General features: G+C 33.7%; 2 protein-coding genes across 2 annotated transcripts in view; one reads left to right on the forward strand and one right to left on the reverse strand.

The window, feature by feature from the left end:
- Nucleotides 1-19,623, forward strand: part of SYCP1 (synaptonemal complex protein 1) — a 137,859-nt gene that overhangs the window by 51,926 nt on the left and 66,310 nt on the right. The window contains 6 exon segments of the mRNA XM_027583492.2: nt 5,354-5,415; nt 14,789-14,893; nt 15,877-15,980; nt 17,117-17,234; nt 18,042-18,070; nt 18,072-18,110. Of these exon segments, the coding sequence (XP_027439293.2) occupies nt 5,354-5,415; nt 14,789-14,893; nt 15,877-15,980; nt 17,117-17,234; nt 18,042-18,070; nt 18,072-18,110 (457 nt within the window).
- Nucleotides 1,462-1,866, reverse strand: LOC113916698 (transmembrane protein 258). The gene has a single exon (XM_027583481.2). The coding sequence runs from the start codon at nt 1,825-1,827 to the stop codon at nt 1,600-1,602; it is 228 nt and encodes a 75-aa protein (XP_027439282.2). The 5' UTR covers nt 1,828-1,866; the 3' UTR covers nt 1,462-1,599.

Raw genomic sequence — 19,623 nt, forward strand, 5'->3', positions numbered from 1 at the left:
TAAAACCACCAGCCGCTCCCAGTTCGCCCACGCGACCCTGCTGCTCCGCTCCAGGTTGCCACCCCAGGGGCTGCCCTAAAGTCGTTTCCCCACCGCTACCGGTCTGCAAGTCTCTGCCCCCTCCCCAGCGAGCAAGGCTGTTGCTCACCGGCAGTGTAGGATCCCCATGGCCAGGCACCCTCCCGCTGCCATTTATTCTCCGATATCTGCCCACGGAATCAGGGTTCCCTGCTTCGTGCCTCAAAACCAACTGCCTGCAATATTCTGTTTGTAGAGGTCCAGATCTTCTTACATCTCAGGCTGGTTTCGTGGGTGCTCAGAGTGGTCTGGTAGATATCCAGCTCAATTCCGGGGACCAGTTGAAATAGGGTCCCCTACTCCTCTGCCATCTTTCCTTCTAATCTCAGAGCAATATATTAAGAGAAGTTTGGATAAAGAATTCTTCTAGAACTGTGAAGCAGTTCTATGTGTGTTTCTTAGCATTATCTTAGGTGCTGTGGGAACATACACAAGATGTAAAGTACCATGGTCTTGAGAAATCTCTATATTGGGGGGGAAATTTGAATACATAAAATCATTAGAACAGTGTTGCCAAAATGAGGGAATGAGCAAGAATTCTGTTAGGATAAGAGAAGGGAATATTGGACCTTCTATTTATTTTATGCTTTTCATATGTTTTATAATGAATATCACAATACATGTATTTCTATTTTAAAATTGTATATGATATATAAATATGTATTTGTGTTTTATACATATTTATGTATTTGGGGTGAATTCTCACAGATTTGTTGCTGATGGAGATGTGTTAATGCTGATGACAAGAGGAAGCCAAAGGTATCAGTGTAGACTGCAGAATTGGAAAAGACTTTATAGAAGAGGTAGATTTTAAAAGTAGACTTTAAGGTATAAAGAGGCTTTGCGTAATTGTAGAGAATGGTGGAATGTGGAAAGCATTTTATGTAGAAGAGCAGTGTTAACAATGACATAAGTGATCAGCATTAGCTTATTTCCTTCTTTGGTTAAAAGTATAGTTCTCAAAATCGGAATCTTGGATGATATTCTTTTCTCTTTTTTCTCCCTTATCTTTCTCTTCTAATTGGTTATCCAGTGCTATTGTTTCTAACTTTTAATATCTAGCTCATAAAATGTACATAATGTAACTTTGTCTTTTGAATCATTCCCTTTTTCTTCATCTCCACAGACCTAGAACAGTTCTAGCCCTTATTTTTTCTTTCCTGGTTTTAAGATTCCAGCACATTCTCTTAGTCTGCCAGAGGGATGCATGTGAGTAACATAATGGAACACAAGTTGTATTTGGCAGATAAATCATCAAACCGTGTTTCAGATCGTCCTCATTTGTCTTCATCTTTGTTCATCCCTTGTTGTATTTAATAGAATACAAACAGAAGGTTTGCCTTATTTTCGTAACCTTTTTTCTTGCTGAAATAGCCCTTATTCTTTTTTTTTTTTTTTTTTTTGATGGTCACACATCTGCCTTTATTGGGAGCAGCAGGTGGGACACTTCCAGCAACAGTAAAAAAATTAATTTACAAAAGCAGGAATTCAGTGAAGCTCCTGGTTGGAACCCTTGGGAGCTCATACGTAGATGCCAACCCAGAGCAGCAGGAAGAGGACTCCAAAGCCCATGAAGAGTGAGGCCACCAAGGAGATGAGGAGCTCTTTGTAGATAGTGTACTTGGTAGAGGTAACCTCATAAACGAAGAACCAGGCGGTAAAGAACATGCCAATTGGCACCACAGTCAGATGGGGGAAGACAGCAGGGTTCACTGGGCTGGTATATCTGCTCATGGCCTCGAGCTCCATTTTGCCAGGCACAGGGTCATCCGCCGCTCCGCCACCGGAATAACCTGAAATAGCCCTTATTCTTATTGCTTTGTTTCCTGATTATGCTTTTCATTCTTCCTTGATGGTATATTCTTAAGCTTACGTCTTGCTTAGAATATTCCTCCATCAGCCTCCATCATTCCCTCAGCAGTCTCAGTCATTGACTCATTCTAAGGCCACTTTTTTTCTGCACAGATAAAGTCTGCTCTACCTCTTATATCTTGGTATTAGGTCTGGACCATACACCTCTGACTAATACTAATTGTAATAGCTTGAGAATCAGTATTTTTGTTTCTAGTCTTGTCTCTTGTTGATTCTCTGCACTGATGCTAGAGTGTTCCTTTAAAAATACAAATCTGACTATTCTGTGTTGTAAATTTAAGAGTCATCTCATTGTTTGAGCGTGAACTCTTTAAATATCACCTTTTATTGCTCATTTAAAAAGTAGTGCAGACAAAGCAAATTAAAACCAACTGTAAATACAAAGTCTTTGTCAATTTATTCTGTTTTTGACTTGGTAGTTTGCTTTGTTTCTTCATATGTCTCCTCTCTTCAATTTAGTCTAATGTTGCCCTAAATAGGTTTTACTCCTGTGGTTATTTTTCTGTATCTGTACCTATGTTTGCTTTTACTCTGTTATGTAACAAATTCTCCCTCTAGTGTTTTCTATTGCTTCTTATTTGATGACATATATAAAATAACAAATATTTAATTACAAATTAGGATAAGTGCTATGAAGACAATGAAAATGAAACCATGTAAGAGAATAATAGGGCCTAATTTAGATTTGGTGATAAGGCATGACCTTTAGCTGACCTCATAAATGAGATTTAGTGAGGTACAGCATGTGAGTTGGAGAGAGCTTTTCAGTCAGAAGGAAACTCACGTAGAACTGCTCTGAGTTGTGAAGGAGCTTGGTTAATTCAAGTGACTGAATGAAAGCCTATGTGACTGAGTGTAAGAAGTGATATGAAAAGGGTAATGAAATAAGTATGAGGTGATAAGGACAAAATCGGGTAGGAGCAAGGAAAGGAATTTTGATTTTATTCTAAACATGAAGGAAAACCATTAAAAGATTTTAAGTAGGGGGATGACATGATCTGGTTTACATTTTTAAAGGACCGCTGCAACTTCTGTATGGCAGATAAATTTGATGGTGGGTGGGGAATGCTGATAGGAAAAAAGTAAAAGTGGATAAATTAGATTGGAAGCTATTTGAGTGGTACAGGCATGAGAGAATACCTTTTAAAAGTGGAATCATATCACACTTAATGCTAGCATTTGGTGAGCTCATGAATCTGAGGACATTTTATCTGTCTTCAGCCCTGAAAATTTTTCTCTTATTTTTTTCTTTTCTAGTGTCATTATTCTCTCTGTAAGTTCTGACAGGTAGATTTTAGAAATTCTGGATCTATCCTTTATATTTTAAAATTTCTTTTTATACTTTCTAACTTTTAGTTATTTTGGGGGGGAATTTGGGGGAAATTTTTTTGGTTTCCCCCTGCTATTTCAGTCTTTAGTTATGTTTATTTTTCTATTTTTAAAGTTTTAGTTGTCAAATTTTAAGTTTCTAAGAGCTCTAGGTGATTTATTTTGTGTATATTATACGCTGTTGGAACATACTATACTTAGCAAAATATCTGCTTCTGTTTGCTTTATTAATTCCTTCTTGGATTTTATTTTAGTTCTCTTAATTGAATTTGGTGCCTCTCTTTTATGGTTTTGCTTTTCTTCACTAATTGTTGATTCTTGATTATTTACTCATCTAAATATTTGAAAATCTTTTTTTCACCCACATACGTTATAATCTGATTTTTCTGATTATGTGGGGTGGGAAAGGGGGAGATGAAAGGTACTATAAGGAAAGGTGGGCTTGGTAGCTAATCTTTTGGGTTTAGGAGATGTTTATTTTGCTTAGAGATCATGAGCTGTTTGGGGCACTGCTGCATCCCTTTGCCTCAATTCCTGAATCTTTTATTAAACTTGAGGTGGGCTGTGTGGTGGGAGGTATGGTCTAGGTGTTTCACATAGCCTTCATTGAATTAATGTGGGTCCCCCTCTCCCTGCCAGGATTCTTCAACTTTTTGGTTTGTTCATGGTGGTCTGGTTTTATTAATGTTGTAATATATCTATTTTTTGCGTCTTTTAAAAAGGGATTGGGGGTGAGAAAATGTGGAGACGTGCTTAGTCTACTATCTTTAATCAGTCCTTGAGTTTGAAAAAAATTTTTTTTTTTACCTAAAATGAAATCATGTGGTTAAATAAGTTTTGCTTGTGACAGGTTTTTCTTTGAGAGTCCATGGTGGCATTTTATATTTTGTTGATTTTTTTCCTTAAAAACAATGGGCAATTATTACAAATTTTTTGTTTATTTTTAATGTAAAGAGTCTGGGAAACTTCCAGCAAATCTCTTATATCTCCAGTTATTAAAAACCTGTAACAGTGAGGAAGGACAATGTTTCAGATACAATAAAATTTTAGGTGACAGCTAGACATCATTTGGGAACTTTGTAGGCAGTTAAAAAAATCTAAGAAAGGAGAAGAAAGGAGGTTTGAGCTGGAAATATTTTAAAATTAATTAACCTAATACTGAATTAATAGAAGATAGGAAAAAAAAGCATTGTAGAGTGCTATTATTTAGGGTAGAAAAAAAGGGTGTCAGCAAAGAAAATAGGAGCAGGAGTTAGAGAGGACAGGAAATGCAAATAATGCAAGGTCTTGAAAATCAAAGGGAGAAAAGTAGAGTAGTTAATAACATCAAATGCCAGAAAGCTCCACAATAAAGAGGACTGAGAATTATACCGCAAAATGGTTATTGATGATCTTTAAGATCATAGTTTTGTTAATTTAATAAGAGGCGTAATTAATGTAATGAGATAGGCATTCGTTTTGCATGGAGCTAAGAAAGAAATGCATACATAACAAACAGGAATTTGTCTGCAAAACAAAGTAAGAAATTTGATGGTAGTATGAAAGGGCAGACAGGTCCATCAGATTGTTTTGTATTCAAATAGATGTTTAGAAGGGATGGGGGAATTTAAAGTTTCCTCTAAGAGAGATAACATAGCAACTAAAGTCTCAGAGGAGGTAGGAATATTGAGGTCCAGAGTACAATGGTCAGAATTAGCTTGAGAAAAGTGGATCACTTCTCCTTTTTAGTTTGGAGTGAAGATTTAGAGGTCAGATACTTAGACAGTGATGAAGTAAAGGTAAAGGCACATGCTGTGTGACTTCATCCCAAATATGTTTTATACAGATCCATTGCTTATTTTGGTTAATGAACTTGAGTTCATTTGGTTGTGGAATTCTACTTTATAGAAACATTCCTATTAATATTTATCATTTTTGTGTAGTTCCATTTCAACTTCCTCTGTGCTTTATGGTGCTTTAGTTTCACTAACCCATCTCTGTTTTTTTCCCTTTAAAATGATGGTATTCTTATTTCTTGTCTCTGCTGTTCTTTTAATCTGATTTTAACACCTTTTTATTCTTTTGTTTATTTTAGAAGAGATGACTAAGCTTAAAAATAACAAAGAAGTAGAACTTGAAGAATTGAAAAAAATCTTGGTAAGTGTACAATTTCTCTTGTTAATATAGACCAGTTACTTTTCAAAATAATATTGAATCCACTGACTTAGACTCTCACACTATAGATGTTTTATATTAGTGTTTTCAGCTAAAATATAAAAAATACATTTGTGTTTTAGTAAAGCCACATTCTTATCTATACCAAATTCAATATATTTTGAAAACTGTCCTGGTGAAGGTGTTTATTTATTTGTGTGTTGGCAGTACATTTAAGTAAGATCAAATATGCATGTGACATTACTGATTTACTGATAGTAAATTTGATATGCCTGTGATACCTTTGAGCCACAAAGCTACAATTTTGGGGAAGATATATATGTTGTATATTCAGTAACTGTGTTTAGTGTTTAGACAGAATCATGTTTAATGAATTTGTTGGGATAGGCAAAATTATGTTTTAATTGATTACAATGTGTGGAGCATGAGCAGCAAACTTTTTTAAAGGACTGGAGAATAAATATTTTAGGCTTTGTGGTCTATATACAGAATGTTAATTCTCTTCTCTTCCTATTTCCACACCTCCCCTCCCCCTTCTTGTCCTCTTCTCCTTTATTTTTAACAAACTTGTAAAAATGTAAAAATTATTCTTAGGTCAAGGGCCTACAAAAAGAGACTGTAGGTTGATTTTATCTAGCAGGCTATAGTTTGCCAACCCCTATATAATATTGTTTATGATTACAGATATTTGATTTTGGGTTTAACCTATTGCATCTCTACCTGATTTTGCAACTCCTAATTCTTCCATCTCTTGGGAAGCATTATTTCCAAATGCTTTTCCTTTCTCCACCGAATTGCTTTACTTGAACTCTTGTGAATAATAATGTTTACACTTCTTTCAGATTTGATAATGCATTCTTATTTTTTTTGTTATACTTCAAGTCTCAGCTTGAATATCAGTTTAGGTAATCTCTCTTGATATTATCTATAAACCTCTCATCTAGTTTAGATCTCTGTATGGCTTGTGCCTATAGCCACCCTGAACTTTTTTTTATAGCACTTAACACAAATGGAATTAATTTACTTTTGGTATAATTGTTTAAAGCTTTATTCACCCTTTTGACTCATCCTTACTTCGCACAGTAGGCGGTATATAGTAGGTCCTCAGTAAATAAATAGTGGAATGAAGGTATGCTCCCATAAGGGCTAAGAACCCATATCCTGTTTTCTTTGTAACCTTAGTATTTACTTAGCACAGTGACCGACACTTTATAAATATTTGTTGAATGAATGAATACTAAGCATTATTTTTACTATAAGATTCACTCCGAAGCAGATAAGGACTGGTTTAGGGTTTTGTTATATTTGGACAGCAATAGAACACAATATCTTGGTCTTTAAAATTGTAATGTTTTGATTGCTATCCAGCTCTTTACTTCTTAGCTATATGACCGAGAGCAAATTAACTAAACTCTTGATGCCTCAGTTTTCCATCTATGAAATAGGGAAAATAATTGTACACATCTAATGGGGTAGTTGTAAGGAATAAATAAAACAATATATTTGCCCATTTAGCAAACATATGTTGAGTTTCTTTTATGTTGTACCCTGGGGGTACAGTTGGGAGCAAATGGATGCATATACTGCTTTCATGGATCTACAGTCATGAAATATCACACTTAAATATAAGCAATCATTCAAAGGTAATATTAAAATGGTGACAAAGGCAATAAAGTAGAGTGCTAATAAAGGCAGTGCTATGAGGCCTATAATTAAGGGACTTCAGCTAGTTAGATTAGAAGAGCCTCTTTTTGAAAAAGTAAAGATTGAACTGAAATCCAGATAAGGAAGGGAAGAGCTTATCAGGTAGAGGACATATAATGTGTAAAGTTCCTTTGATAGGAAGGAGTATGGTGAGTGCAACATGGAGTGAAAAGGAGAGTGGTGCAAAATGAGGCTAGAGAGTTAAGGTAGTAGGAGCATGGCAATTCATGGCCTTTTGAATCATATCAAGATGATTTTATATTTATCCTAAGAGGAATGGAAAGCTCTAAAGAATTTCAGTAGGGAGTGACTTGGTTTGCGTTTTGAAAATCTCATTTGTCTTGCAATATTGAGAACAGTATATGAAGATAGAACAGTTAAGTAGACAGACAATCACAGTAGCCAGAGGAGAGATGATTATAGCTTAGGCTGGGAGGTGGTGGTGAGAAAAAAATGGATGGTTTTGAGAGATATTTAAGATTTAAATACTTGGATTGATCTTGGGGATATTACCATTTGTTGAAAAGATTCCTTTTTTCCATTGAGTTGCTTTTGCACATTTATAAAAACAATTGGCCATATTTGTGTGGTTCTGTTTCTGGACTATTTCTGTTTTCTTGATCTATTTGTTATCAGTTCACCAATATATCAGTGTCTTGATTACTGTAGCTTTATAGTTGGTCTTAAATAGCTTCACATTGCCTATTGATAAAATTCAGACTCTTTAATTACAATTAGTAGGTTTTTAAAAAAAGTTTTTATTTAAATTCAATTTAGTTAACATACAATGTATTAGTTTCAGGTGTAGAATTTAGTGATTCATCAGTTGCATATAACACCTAGGGCTCATTACATCAAGTGCCCTCCTTGATGCCTATCATCCAATTACCCTATCCCCCCACCCACCTCCCCTCCAGCAACCCTCAGTTTGTTTCCTAGAATTAAGAGTCTCTTATGGTTTGCCCCTTTCTCTGTTTTTATCTTATTTTTCCTTCGCTTCCCCTATTTTCATCAGTTTCGTTTCTTAAATTCCATATATGAGTGAAATCATATGGTGTTTGTATTTCTCTGACTGACTTATTTTGCTTAGCATAATACCCTCTAGTTCCATCCACATCATTGCAAATGGCAAGATTTCATTCTTTTTGATGGCTGAGTAATATTCCATTGTATATGTACCACATCTTCTTTATCCATTTATCTGTTGATGGACATGTGGGCTCTTTCCATAGTTTGGCTATTGTGGACATTGCTGCTCTAAACATTGGGGTGCATATACCCCTTTGAATCACTATATTTGTATCCTTTGGATAAATACCTAGTAGTGCAATTGTTGGGTCGAGGGGTAGTTTTATTTTTAACTTTTTGAGGAACCTCCATACTGTTTTCCAGAATGGCTGCAGCAATATGCATTCCCACTGACAGTGTAAGACGGTTCCCCTTTCTCTGAATCCTCACCAACATCTCTTGTTTCCTGAGTTGTTAATTTTAGTCATCTGACAGGTGTGAAGTGGTATCTCATTTTTTTAATTTGTATTTCCCTGATGCATCCCAGGTGATGTTGAGCATTTTTTCCTGTCTGTTAGCCATCTGGATGTCTTCTTTGGAAAAATATCTGTTCATGTCTTCTGCCCATTTCTTGATTGGATTTTTGTTTTTTGGGTGTTGAGTTTGATAATTTCTTTATAGATTTTGGATACTAGCCCTTTATCTGATATGTCATTTGTGAATATCTTCTCCCATTCTGTAGGTTGCCTTTCAGTTTTGTTGATTGTTTTCTTTGCTGTGTAAAAGCTTTTTATCCTTATGCAGTCCCAGTAGTTCATTTTTACTTTTGTTTCCCTTGCCTCTGGAGATGTGCTTAGCAAGAAGTTGCTACGACTGAGGTTAAAGAGGTTGCTGCCTGTGTTCTCCTCTAGGATTTTGATCCTGTCATCCATTATGATTTTATTTTTGTGTATGTTGTAAGAAAACGGTCCAGTTTCATTCTTCTACATGTGGCTATCCAATTTTCCCAGCACCATTTGTTGAAAAGACTGTTTTTTTCTGTTGGATATTCTTTCCTGCTTTGTCAAAGATTAGTTGGCCATAGAGTTGAGTGTCCGTTTCTGGGTTCTCTATTCTATTCCATTCATCTATGTGTCTGTTTTGTGTCAGTACCATACTGTCTTGATGATCACAGCTTTGTAATACATCTTGAGGTCTGGAAATGTGATGCCTCCAGCTTTGCTTTTCTTTTTCAACATTCCTCTGATATTTCGGGGTCTTTTCTGGTTCCATACAAATTTTAGAATTGTTTCTGGGGGCACCTGGGTGGCTTAGGAGTTAAGCGTCTGCCTTTGGCTCAGGTCATAATCCCAGGGTCCTGGGATCGTGCCCTACATTAGACTTCCTGCTCAGCAGGGAGCCTGCTTCTCTCCCTCTGCTGCTCCCCCAGCTTGTGCTCTCTTGCTCTCTCTGTCAAGTAAATAAATAAAATCTTTATAAAAATTTTTAGAATTGTTTGTTCCAGCTCTGTGAAAGATGCTGGTGGCATTTTGATAGGGATAGCATTGAATCTATAGATTGCTTTGGGTAGCATAGACATTTTAACAATATTTGTTCATCCGATCCATGAGCATGGAATATTTCCATTTTTTTGTGTCTTCCTCAATTTCTTTCATAAGTGTTGTATAGTTTTCAGAGTACAGATCTTTTACCTGTTTCATTAGGTTTATTCCTTAGTTATCTTATGATTTTTGGTGCAATTGTAAATGGAATAGATTCTTTTATTTCTCTTTCTGCTGCTTCATTGTTAGTGTATAGAAATGCAGCAGACTTCTGTGCATTGATTTTTTTTTTTTAATATCCTGTGACTTTGCTGAATTCCTGTATCAGTTCTAGCAGTTTTTTGGTGGAATCTTTTGGGTTTTCTACATAGAGTATCCTGTCATCTGGGAAGAGTGAAAGTTTGCCTTCTTCTTTGATGATTTGGATGCCTTTTATTTCTTTTTGTTTTCTGATTGCTGAGGCTAGGACTCTAGTACTGTTATACAACAGTGGTAAGAGTGGACATCCCTGTCATGTTCCTGACCTTAGGGGAAAAGCTCTCAGTTTTTCACCTGTTGAGGATGATATTCACTGTGGGTCTTCCGTATATGGCTTTTATGAAGTTGAGGTATGTTCCCTTTATGCCTACATCGTGGAGCGTTTTTATCAAGAAAGGATGCTGTATTTTATCAGATGCTTTTTCTGCATCTGTTGAGAGGATCATATGATTCTTATTCTTTTATTAATGTGGGGTATCATGTTGATGGATTTGTGGATGTTGAACCACCCCTGCAGCCTAGGAATAAATCCCACTTGGTCATGGTGAATAATCCTTTTAATGTACTGTTGGATCCTATCAGCCAGTATCTTGTTGAGAATTTTGGCATCCATGTTCATCAAGGATATTGTTAATTCTCCTTTTAGTGGGGTCTTTGTGTGGTTTTGGGCTCATGGTAATGCTGGCCTTGTAGAATGAGTTTGGACGTTTTCCTTCCATTTCTATTTTTTGGAACAGTTTTGGAAGAATACATATTAATTCTTCTTTAAATGTTTGGTAGAATTCCACTGGGAAGCCATCTGGCCCTGCACTCTTGTTTGTTGGGAGACTTTTGATTACTGCTTCAATTTTCTTGCTGGTTATGGGTCTGTTCAGGTTTTCTATTTCTTCCTGTTTCAGTTTTTGTAGTTTTATATTTCTAGGAATGCATCTATTTCCTTCAGATTACTTAATTTCTTGGCAGATAATTGCTCATAATCTTTTATAATTGTATTTCTGTGGTGGTGGTTGTGATTTCTCTTCTTTCATTGGTGATTTTTTTTAATTTGGGTCCTTTCTCTTCTTTTCGATAAGTCTGACCAGGGGTTAATCAAACTTGTTAATTCTTTCAAAGAACCAGCTCCTACTTATGTTGATTTGTTCTGTGATTTTTTTTTTTTATTTCTGTGTCATTTATTTCTGCTCTAATCTTTATTATTTCTCTTCTCCTGCTGGATTTAAGCTTTATTTGCTGTTATTTTTCTAGCTCCTTTAGGTGTAAGGTTAGGTTGTGTATTTGAGACTTTTGCTTCTTGAGGAAGACCTGTACTTCCCTCTTAGGACCACCTTTGCTGCGTTCCAAAAGTTTTGAACTGTCATGTTTTCATTTTCATTTGCTTCCATGTGTTTTTTAATTCTTCTTTTAATGTCCTTGTTGACCCATTCATTCTTTAGTAGGATGTTTTTTAACCTCCTTGTATTTGTGGTTCTTCCAAATTTTATCTTGCAGTTCACTTCAAGTTTCATAGCACTGTGGTCTGAAAGTACCCATTGTATGATCTCAATATTTTTGTACCATCTGAGTCCTGATTTATGACCTAGTTTGTGATCTGTTCTGGATAATGTTCCATGTGCACTTGAAAAGAATGTGTATTCTGCTGCTTTAGGATTAATTTCTCTGAATATATCTGTTAAGTCCATCTGGTCCAGTGTGTCATTCAAAGCTCTTGTTTCCCTGTTGATCTTTGGCTTAGGTGATCTGTCCACAGTTGTAAGTGAAGTGTTAAAGTCCTCTACTATTATTGTTAATGAGTTTCTTAAATTTGTTATTAATTTATATATTTGGCTGCTCCTAAGTTGGGGGCATAAATATTTATAATTGTTAGATCTTCTTGTCAGATAGACCCCTTTATTATGATATAGTGTCTTTCTTCAGCTCTTACTACAGTCTTTGGTTTAAAATCCAGTTCGTCTGGTATAAGGATGGCTACTGCAGCTTTTGTTTGATGTCCATTAGCGTGCTAAATGGTTCTCCACCCCCTCATTTTCAATCTGGAGGTGTCTTTGAGTCTAAAATGAGATTCTTGTAAGCAACATATTGATGGGTCTTTTTTTAAATCCATTCTGTACCCACATCTTTTGTTTGGAGCATTTAGTCCATTTACATTGAGAGTAATTATTGAAAGATATATTTAGTGCCATTGTATTACCTGTAAAGTTGCTCTTCCTATAGATTGCCTCTGTTCCTTTCTGGTGGTTGTTACTTTTGGTCTCTCTTTCTGCTCAAAGGGTCCACTTTGATATTTCTTGCAGGGCTGGTTTAGTGTTCACGAATTCCTTAATTTTTGTTTGTCTTGGAAACTTTCTCTCTCTTTCTATTCTGAATGACAGCCTTGCTGGGTAAAGTATTCTTGCTGCATATTTTTCCCATTTAACACATTGAATATAACCTGCCAGTTCTTTCTGGCCTGCCAGGAGTCTGTGGACAGGTACGCTGCCAGCCATATGTGTCTTCCCTTGTAGGTTGAGGACCTCTTGTCCTGAGACGCTTTCAGGATTTTCTCTTTATCTTTGTAATTTGCAAGTTTCACTGTAATATGTTGAGGTGTTGACCTATTTTTGTTGATTTTTGAGGGTAGTTCTCTGTGCTTCTTGGACTTGAATGCCTGTTTCCTTCCCCAGATTAGGGAAGTTCTCAGGTATAATTTGTTTAAATAAACCTTTTGCCCCTTTTTCCCCACTCTGCTTCTTCTGGGACCTCCTATGTTATGGATATTATTTCACTTTATGGAATTGCTGAATTCCCTAAGTCTACCTTCGTGATCTAATAGTGTTCTTTCCTCTTCTTTTCAGTTTCATTATTTTCCATAATTTTATCTTCTATATCACTGATTCACTCTTCTTTTTCATTCATCCTGGTTTTTATGTCATCCACTTGGGACTGCATCTTGATTATAGCATTTTTAATTTTGGCCTGACTAGATTTTGGTTTTTATCTCTACAGTAAGAGATTCCCTAGTGTCTTCTATGCTTTTTTCAAGCCCAGTTAGTATCTTTATAATTGTTCTTTTAAATTCTAGTTCAGACAGCTCACTTATCTGTATTGATTAAATCCCTGGCTGTGAGTACTACTTCCTGTTTTTTCTTTTGGGGTGAATTTCTCTGTGTCATCATTTTGTTCAGAAAAGAAAGAAAGAAAGAGAAAAAGACAACAAAAACAATGATAACAACAAAAAAACCAAAAAAAACTAGATCCTGGGTTTGTTTTGGTCTGCTTGTTAAAAATAAATAAAAATAAAAACTAGATCCCAAAATAAGAAAGACACACACACACACTAAAATACAATTAAAGGAAACAAAAAAAATACAAAGTATATATAGGAAAATTAAAAATGAATAAAGAAAAGATTTGAAAAAATAAGTAAATAACTGAAAAAATAATAAAAATACAGAGTGCTATATACTGTTTTCCCTAAGAGCTGAAGCTTTGCAGCCCTCTATGATCTATAAACTTGGTGTGAGTGAGTTGTTTGTGCTGGTCTTCTGGGGGAGGGGCCTGTTGCGCTGATTCTCAGGTGGACTTGCCCTAGTGGAAATGCACCTCCAGCATGCAGGGAGGCAGGGTTTGGTGTCAATTAGTAGTTTTTTATTATTAATATAGGACATTTATTGCCAGGCCTTTAATGAAATTGTTATGATTTCATGCTTGAGTAAACAACATAAAAATTGAGTGTATATATATATGTGTGTGTGTGTGTGTGTGTGTGTGTGTGTATACACTCTCTGAATAACAGGAGGAATTGATAGTAATTAAGTACCCATAACTAAAGAAATAATGGTTATTTTATACTTAGTCTTGCTTAGTTTCTAGAGCTATGCTATTCAGTATAGTAGCTACTATCCAAATGTGGCATTTAAATTTAAATCAATTAGAGTAGACCAAATTTAAAAGTCAGTTCCTCAGCTCCAGTAGCCACATTTGAAGTGCTCAGTTACTATCATATGTTCCTATTATTGCAGAGAGTCCTATCGTATGGGACTCATCTGAAGTGGAGGTTGACAAAATTTTTATCTAAACAGCCAGTAGCAAATTTTTAGGCTTTGTGGGCTATATTGATCTCTGTTGTAGCTATTCAACTTTGTTGTTATAAGGTAAAATGGGAATATACAATACATAAACATATTGGCTGTATTACAGTAAAACTTTATTAAAAACAAGCAGTGACTGGATTTGGCCTTTCAACTGTGGGTTGTTCAACTTGGTTGTATAGAACATTGAATTTAATTCTTGATACCTTACTTAAAATTGTGTATTGACAAAGTGAGTCCATCTTGAGGGAATAAAGCAAAACCATTTCATCGGAAGAATGATAATAAGAATTAGAGATTTTAGAATAGTTAAGAGAAAAGTTAGGGAGTGTTAATGACTCTCTTCAAATATTTGTTAGCTGTCATTTAAAAAGGAATTAGACTTCTTTGTGACTAAGGAAAGCAGAACAATGACCACTGCATGAAAGTTACAGGGAAGCACATTTTAGTACAATATAAGGACAAACAGGATTGATGGAATAGTTAGTGACCGATAAATGGTAATAAATTGGAGTGATTTATGTATAAGATAAGGTTTGAATTCAATGACCTGTATGATTTTTTTTTTCATTGAAAAATTTCAGGGCTCTGTCCATTGAATCTTCTGTCATCATATGTAGTTTTAGAATGTACTTAATTATGACTTGTTTTCTCTCTCTCTTTTTTTTAATTTAGCCAGAGAGAAACTCATAATTCTCTTTGTTCTAGTTAGGCAGTTTGATTATTTTGAATATGTGTGTACTTTGGCTATCATGATTTGTTAATGTTCTTAAATAGGCAGAAAACCAAAAGCTTTTAGATGAAAAGAAACAATTTGAGAAGATTGCTGAAGAATTAAAAGAAACAGAACAAGAATTAACTGGTCTTCTCCAAACCAGAGAGGTTTGTTTAAATAAGATACATTTTTCTTTCCAACATTTTGTTAGTAGAGTACAGATTTACAGAATAGATTGTGGTATAGCTATTAGCTTTGTGAAGGATTTCTTCTCAAAATTCCTTTCAAAGGAAGTGTTCCTGCTAGTTAAATAATACTAATGATAGATTTGAAACAAATTTAGAGAATCTTTATATAATGTGGTAGAGAAAGGTCAACATTAAGATATCAATAGTATGTATAATGCTATGGTTTATAACAATCACATTTTTTATGTCTTCAGTGTTTCTTAATTTATACATTTAAAATTTCACTTTTATTAAGTTCTTCATTTATAATTTTATAGTGCTCATACTATAGTTTTAGAATATATTTTTATTCTAAAAACGTATTTTTTCAGTATATAATAGCATTACATTGTAACCATCTTCTTATGTAAGAACAGTTGTTTTTTTTTTTTTTAAGATTTTATTAGAGCGAGTACGAGCAGGGGAAGGGGCATAGGGAAAGGGAGAGGGACAAGCAGACTCCGTGCTGAGCATGGAGCTGGATGTGGGGCTCAATCTCAGGACCCCGAGATCATGAACTGAGCTGAAGTCTGATGCTTAACTGAGTCAGCCAGGTGCCCCCAGAACAGCTTAGTTTTTAAGATTCTACCTGATTTCATTAGTTAATATATTTTTTCTTAACATAACATTTTAGTTGAGATTAATTACCTGGTAGAGTAAAATTGATGAAAATATTTTATAATATGTAAATATAATTTTACTGGTTGAGCTTTAGAATATCAAGAGGGAATTCACTAAAATTACATTTGTCATTGCTCCTTGTTCTAAAATTATAATGGTTCTGGCATTAAATCTATTAAATTTTAAAATTTGACATTTCTTACCAAAATATTGCCAAATATATGACTTGATTACAAAGTGGCCATACTTTTAAATAAGAAAATTGTAAAAAAAAGTTTGCTGTGATTATACACATTTTCCAGGGAAAAATACATGACTTGGAAATACAGTTAACTGCCATTGTGACAAGTGAACAGCATTATTCCAAACAGGTTAAAGAGCTGAAAACTGAGCTTGAAAATGAGAAGTAAGTTTTCTATCTATAAATAACTTATGTATTCAATTTCTAAGCTTTCTGATAGTTAATAATAAATTAGTAAGTTATATTCAATATTTATTTGAATGGGGTTAAAGTTGTGTTTTATTCCTGATTAGACATCAAAATAATTTATTAATTTCATTGTTAATTAAATTAGCAATGATATGTATATATCATTAACATAAAAAGAATACATCACAAAGTTGAAAACTTCTTTAGAAGATCACTATATTACTTTTCTTGGAGATATTTAGTTCCTGATAAAAGTAATCATTTGCAGTTCTACCTACTTATTTTGGTATTTTGTTGAATTATTTCATAGATTTGTTTTGTTGAAGTGACCAAAATATATACAGGTCATTGAATTATGGGTAAAATTCATCTGTTAACCAAAATTCCTTTTAATAAATGGACTGGTTAGTTATTTATACTTTCGTATAAATTTATGTTATCCTTGGTATGTTTGCTTTTTCAACCTTTCATTTTTTAATCTACTCTTTAATGAATTTCCAGTACTGGTAAGTAGAAGATAATAGGTGCTGCTGAAATCCTTCCATAGAGCCACACAGTCCCCTTCTTTCATTTAAAATTGATCCTTATTGCAACCAATAATAGCAGTAATCTCTCTTCCAGTGCAGAACATTTGAGACCTTGTTAGAGCAGTTCAAGTGTTGTGCACAGAAGTTAAACTGAGTTTTATTTATTTTAATGAAAATATTTTGTTAAAAATAGTTCATGCCTCATGTACTACTTTACTTTAATCAAATCACCAGAAATTTGGAATAGTTTCTAAGAGACAGTATACTATAGACAAAAATTATATGAAGAAAATAATATACACTTTAAAATCTGTGGAAAAATATGGGGCATGAGGTGCTCAGGGAATATTCAAGGAAATAGGACCTCTTGAAAAACTTACAGAAAATTTTAAACATGTACAAAGTAGAGGAAATAATGTAATGAAACAGCATATATCTATCAGCTTCAGAAATTATTAACGAATGGCCAATCTTATTTATACTCCCAGCCCTTTCTCCCTTTACCCTAAGATTATCTTGAATTAAATTCCACATCATATAATTTAATAGGTAAATATTTAGGTCTGACATGTTTTTAAAAAATAGGCTTAAGACTACTGAACTAAATGCAAGCTGCAACAGGCTTTCACTGGAGAACAAAGAACTAGCACAAGAAACAAGTGATATGGCCCTAGAAATCAAGAAACAGCAAGAAGATATTGATGTGAGTTGATAAAGAAAGTACCAGTGACTTAATTTTCTAACCTGTAAAATTAGGGTATTAGAATAGATTATCTTCCAAAATTCTTTCACTTTTACAAATCTGATTATGTTAGAGCTGATACTTTGTTTCAGAAGAAAAATATGCATAGTTTTTGATGGTGATAATGGGCAACAGAATATAGAGACTACCCATTGATAAAGTTAATTTAATTTTAAGCATCAAGATTTTTATGAAGTATTTACTCAACAAGTATTAAGTAAATCATGTAAGAATGTGGAGGATATAATGGTGAATGAAATATCTTCCTCTTTAAGTTCTTATGGCTCAATAGAAAAACTAAATGCTCAAATAACTTAAACAAAATACTGTTATATATTGTTTTGGGGACCAAGTGTAATCGGAATTGACAAGATTACTTCTGCCTTGGTGGAAGAGAAGGCTTCAGAGAGAGTATAGCATTGATTTTGGCCTTAAAAGATGAATAACTATGAATTCAGTAGGTAACAGTGAATGGAAAAGCATTCCTTGAAGCCACAACTATATGAACAGAGGATAGAAGCCTTAAATTATCACTGGGAAACAAGTAAGACTTGTTTTTTTAGCTGCTATATAGAGATTGTTAGGGGAATAATTAAAATAAGGCTAGAAAAATAGTGTGGAACTATGCAAGGAAAATAGCCCATTGTGTTATTTTATATATAACTGAATGAATTTTATGCTGGCAGATAAAGGTTTTAAATAATAGTTTCAACTTTATTTTTGTTGAAACAAAATAATTAATATAAACAACATTGATTATTTCCTTAGAATAGCAAAAAGCAAGAAGAAAGGATGTTGACAAATAGAAAAACTGGAAGAAATGGAAACACAGTTAAGGCAAGACTAATGAGTTGGCTTTTTTTTAAGTCTGGGAAGAGATTTTAGTATTTCTTTTCTGTTAATTTGTTATAGTTAATTTAGATAATAATGTTGAATATGGTATAAAGTAAAAAATTAGAATTTGTTGGAATTCTGCTTAAAAATAAAATTGTAATGTTTGTTCTTAGTGTTGAAATAGTGAGACTTAGAGATTAATTTTAAAGCATCCTGAACTTTCTTATATTTAATATTTAAGAAAATAATTATATACAAGAAAATTTAGACAAGAAATTTTTTTAAAATATTGTTTTTAAACATTGTCCATTCACAATCCTCTATTTTAATGCCTATAAACCAGTCAAGTGGATATAACAGTATTTAATCCTTTTTTTTTTAGATATTTACATTTTCTAGTTTTCCACTGTCATAAATAGTACTGTAGTCAACATCTTGGTGCATACAGATTTTTTCCCCTTATTTTGAGTTTGATAGACTACGTTTCAAGGAGTAAAGTTTACTGAGTTACTGGAATAATTGTTTCAATGATTTTTGATAATCAAATGGTTTCTAATAGGTTATACTGGTTGTAAACCATATAGTACTACAACTGTTGTATGAAAATGATGGTTCCAAAATCTTTTAATTTATTTTGAGTACTATCATAAATTTTTTGATAATATAATAGATAAAAACTCATTATTCTTATGATTTGTAATTTTCATTTTTTGAATAAGCTTTGGAATTTTTTATGCTTGCTTGCTCGAATTTCTTATTTCTAAATTGCTTATATCTGTTCCCCATTAATATTTTGAGGTCTTAATTGTTTTCTTACTGATTTATTTAAACTTTAAAAAATGTAGTAATCCTTTATCTTGTTTTATTTACAGTACATATTTCCCCAGACTTCTTTTCCTTTCACTTTGGGTAATTTTTTGTCATGCATAAGTTTTTTGATTTTGTATTAGAGCTAGTTGTCTTTTTTTTATGTGGGGGGGTAATTTTTCCTATTGCTTTTCTACTTAGAAATTTTTTGCCTGCTTGAAATCAAATATTAATCTTTTTTTAGTTTTTTTTCAAATTGATATATTGATATTTAGTTTTTCTTTCTCTTTTTAAATAATAAAAACATTTCAAGATAGGAGTATACTTCTTAACACAGCTATGGATCTATGACTTGGGTTTTGATAGTGTTTTCATGTTTGTTTCCTAAGTAACATGTTTTTGTATTTTCTTTCCTTTTAATCCATTAGTAATTTAGATGATTTCCAAATTTTGGGGCGCTCTTGTTCTTATAGTCTGAAGTATTAAGTTTTGTTTTTTAATATTTGGTTGGCATTTAGGTTAGGATTGAGTTATATGGGGTAATGTGAATAAAGTGCTGCGTACAGTTCCTGGCCATATTACTGTTATTTTCTAGGTTTGGAAAGTTAACTTTTATTGTATTTCTAATGATTGCTTTTGTTGTTGTTGCTCAATTTTCTCCTTGAGAAGTAGCTGTTATTTTTAGATTGAATCTCTGTGACTAAGGCAC

The sequence above is a fragment of the Zalophus californianus genome, chromosome 4 (assembly GCF_009762305.2).
Source record: "Zalophus californianus isolate mZalCal1 chromosome 4, mZalCal1.pri.v2, whole genome shotgun sequence".
NCBI lineage: Eukaryota > Metazoa > Chordata > Mammalia > Carnivora > Otariidae > Zalophus > Zalophus californianus.

Coding starts and splice junctions, on each gene's coding strand:
- LOC113916698 (XM_027583481.2), bottom strand. CDS start 1,827: ATGGAGCTCGAGGCCATGAGCAGATATACCAGCCCAGTGAACCCTGCT.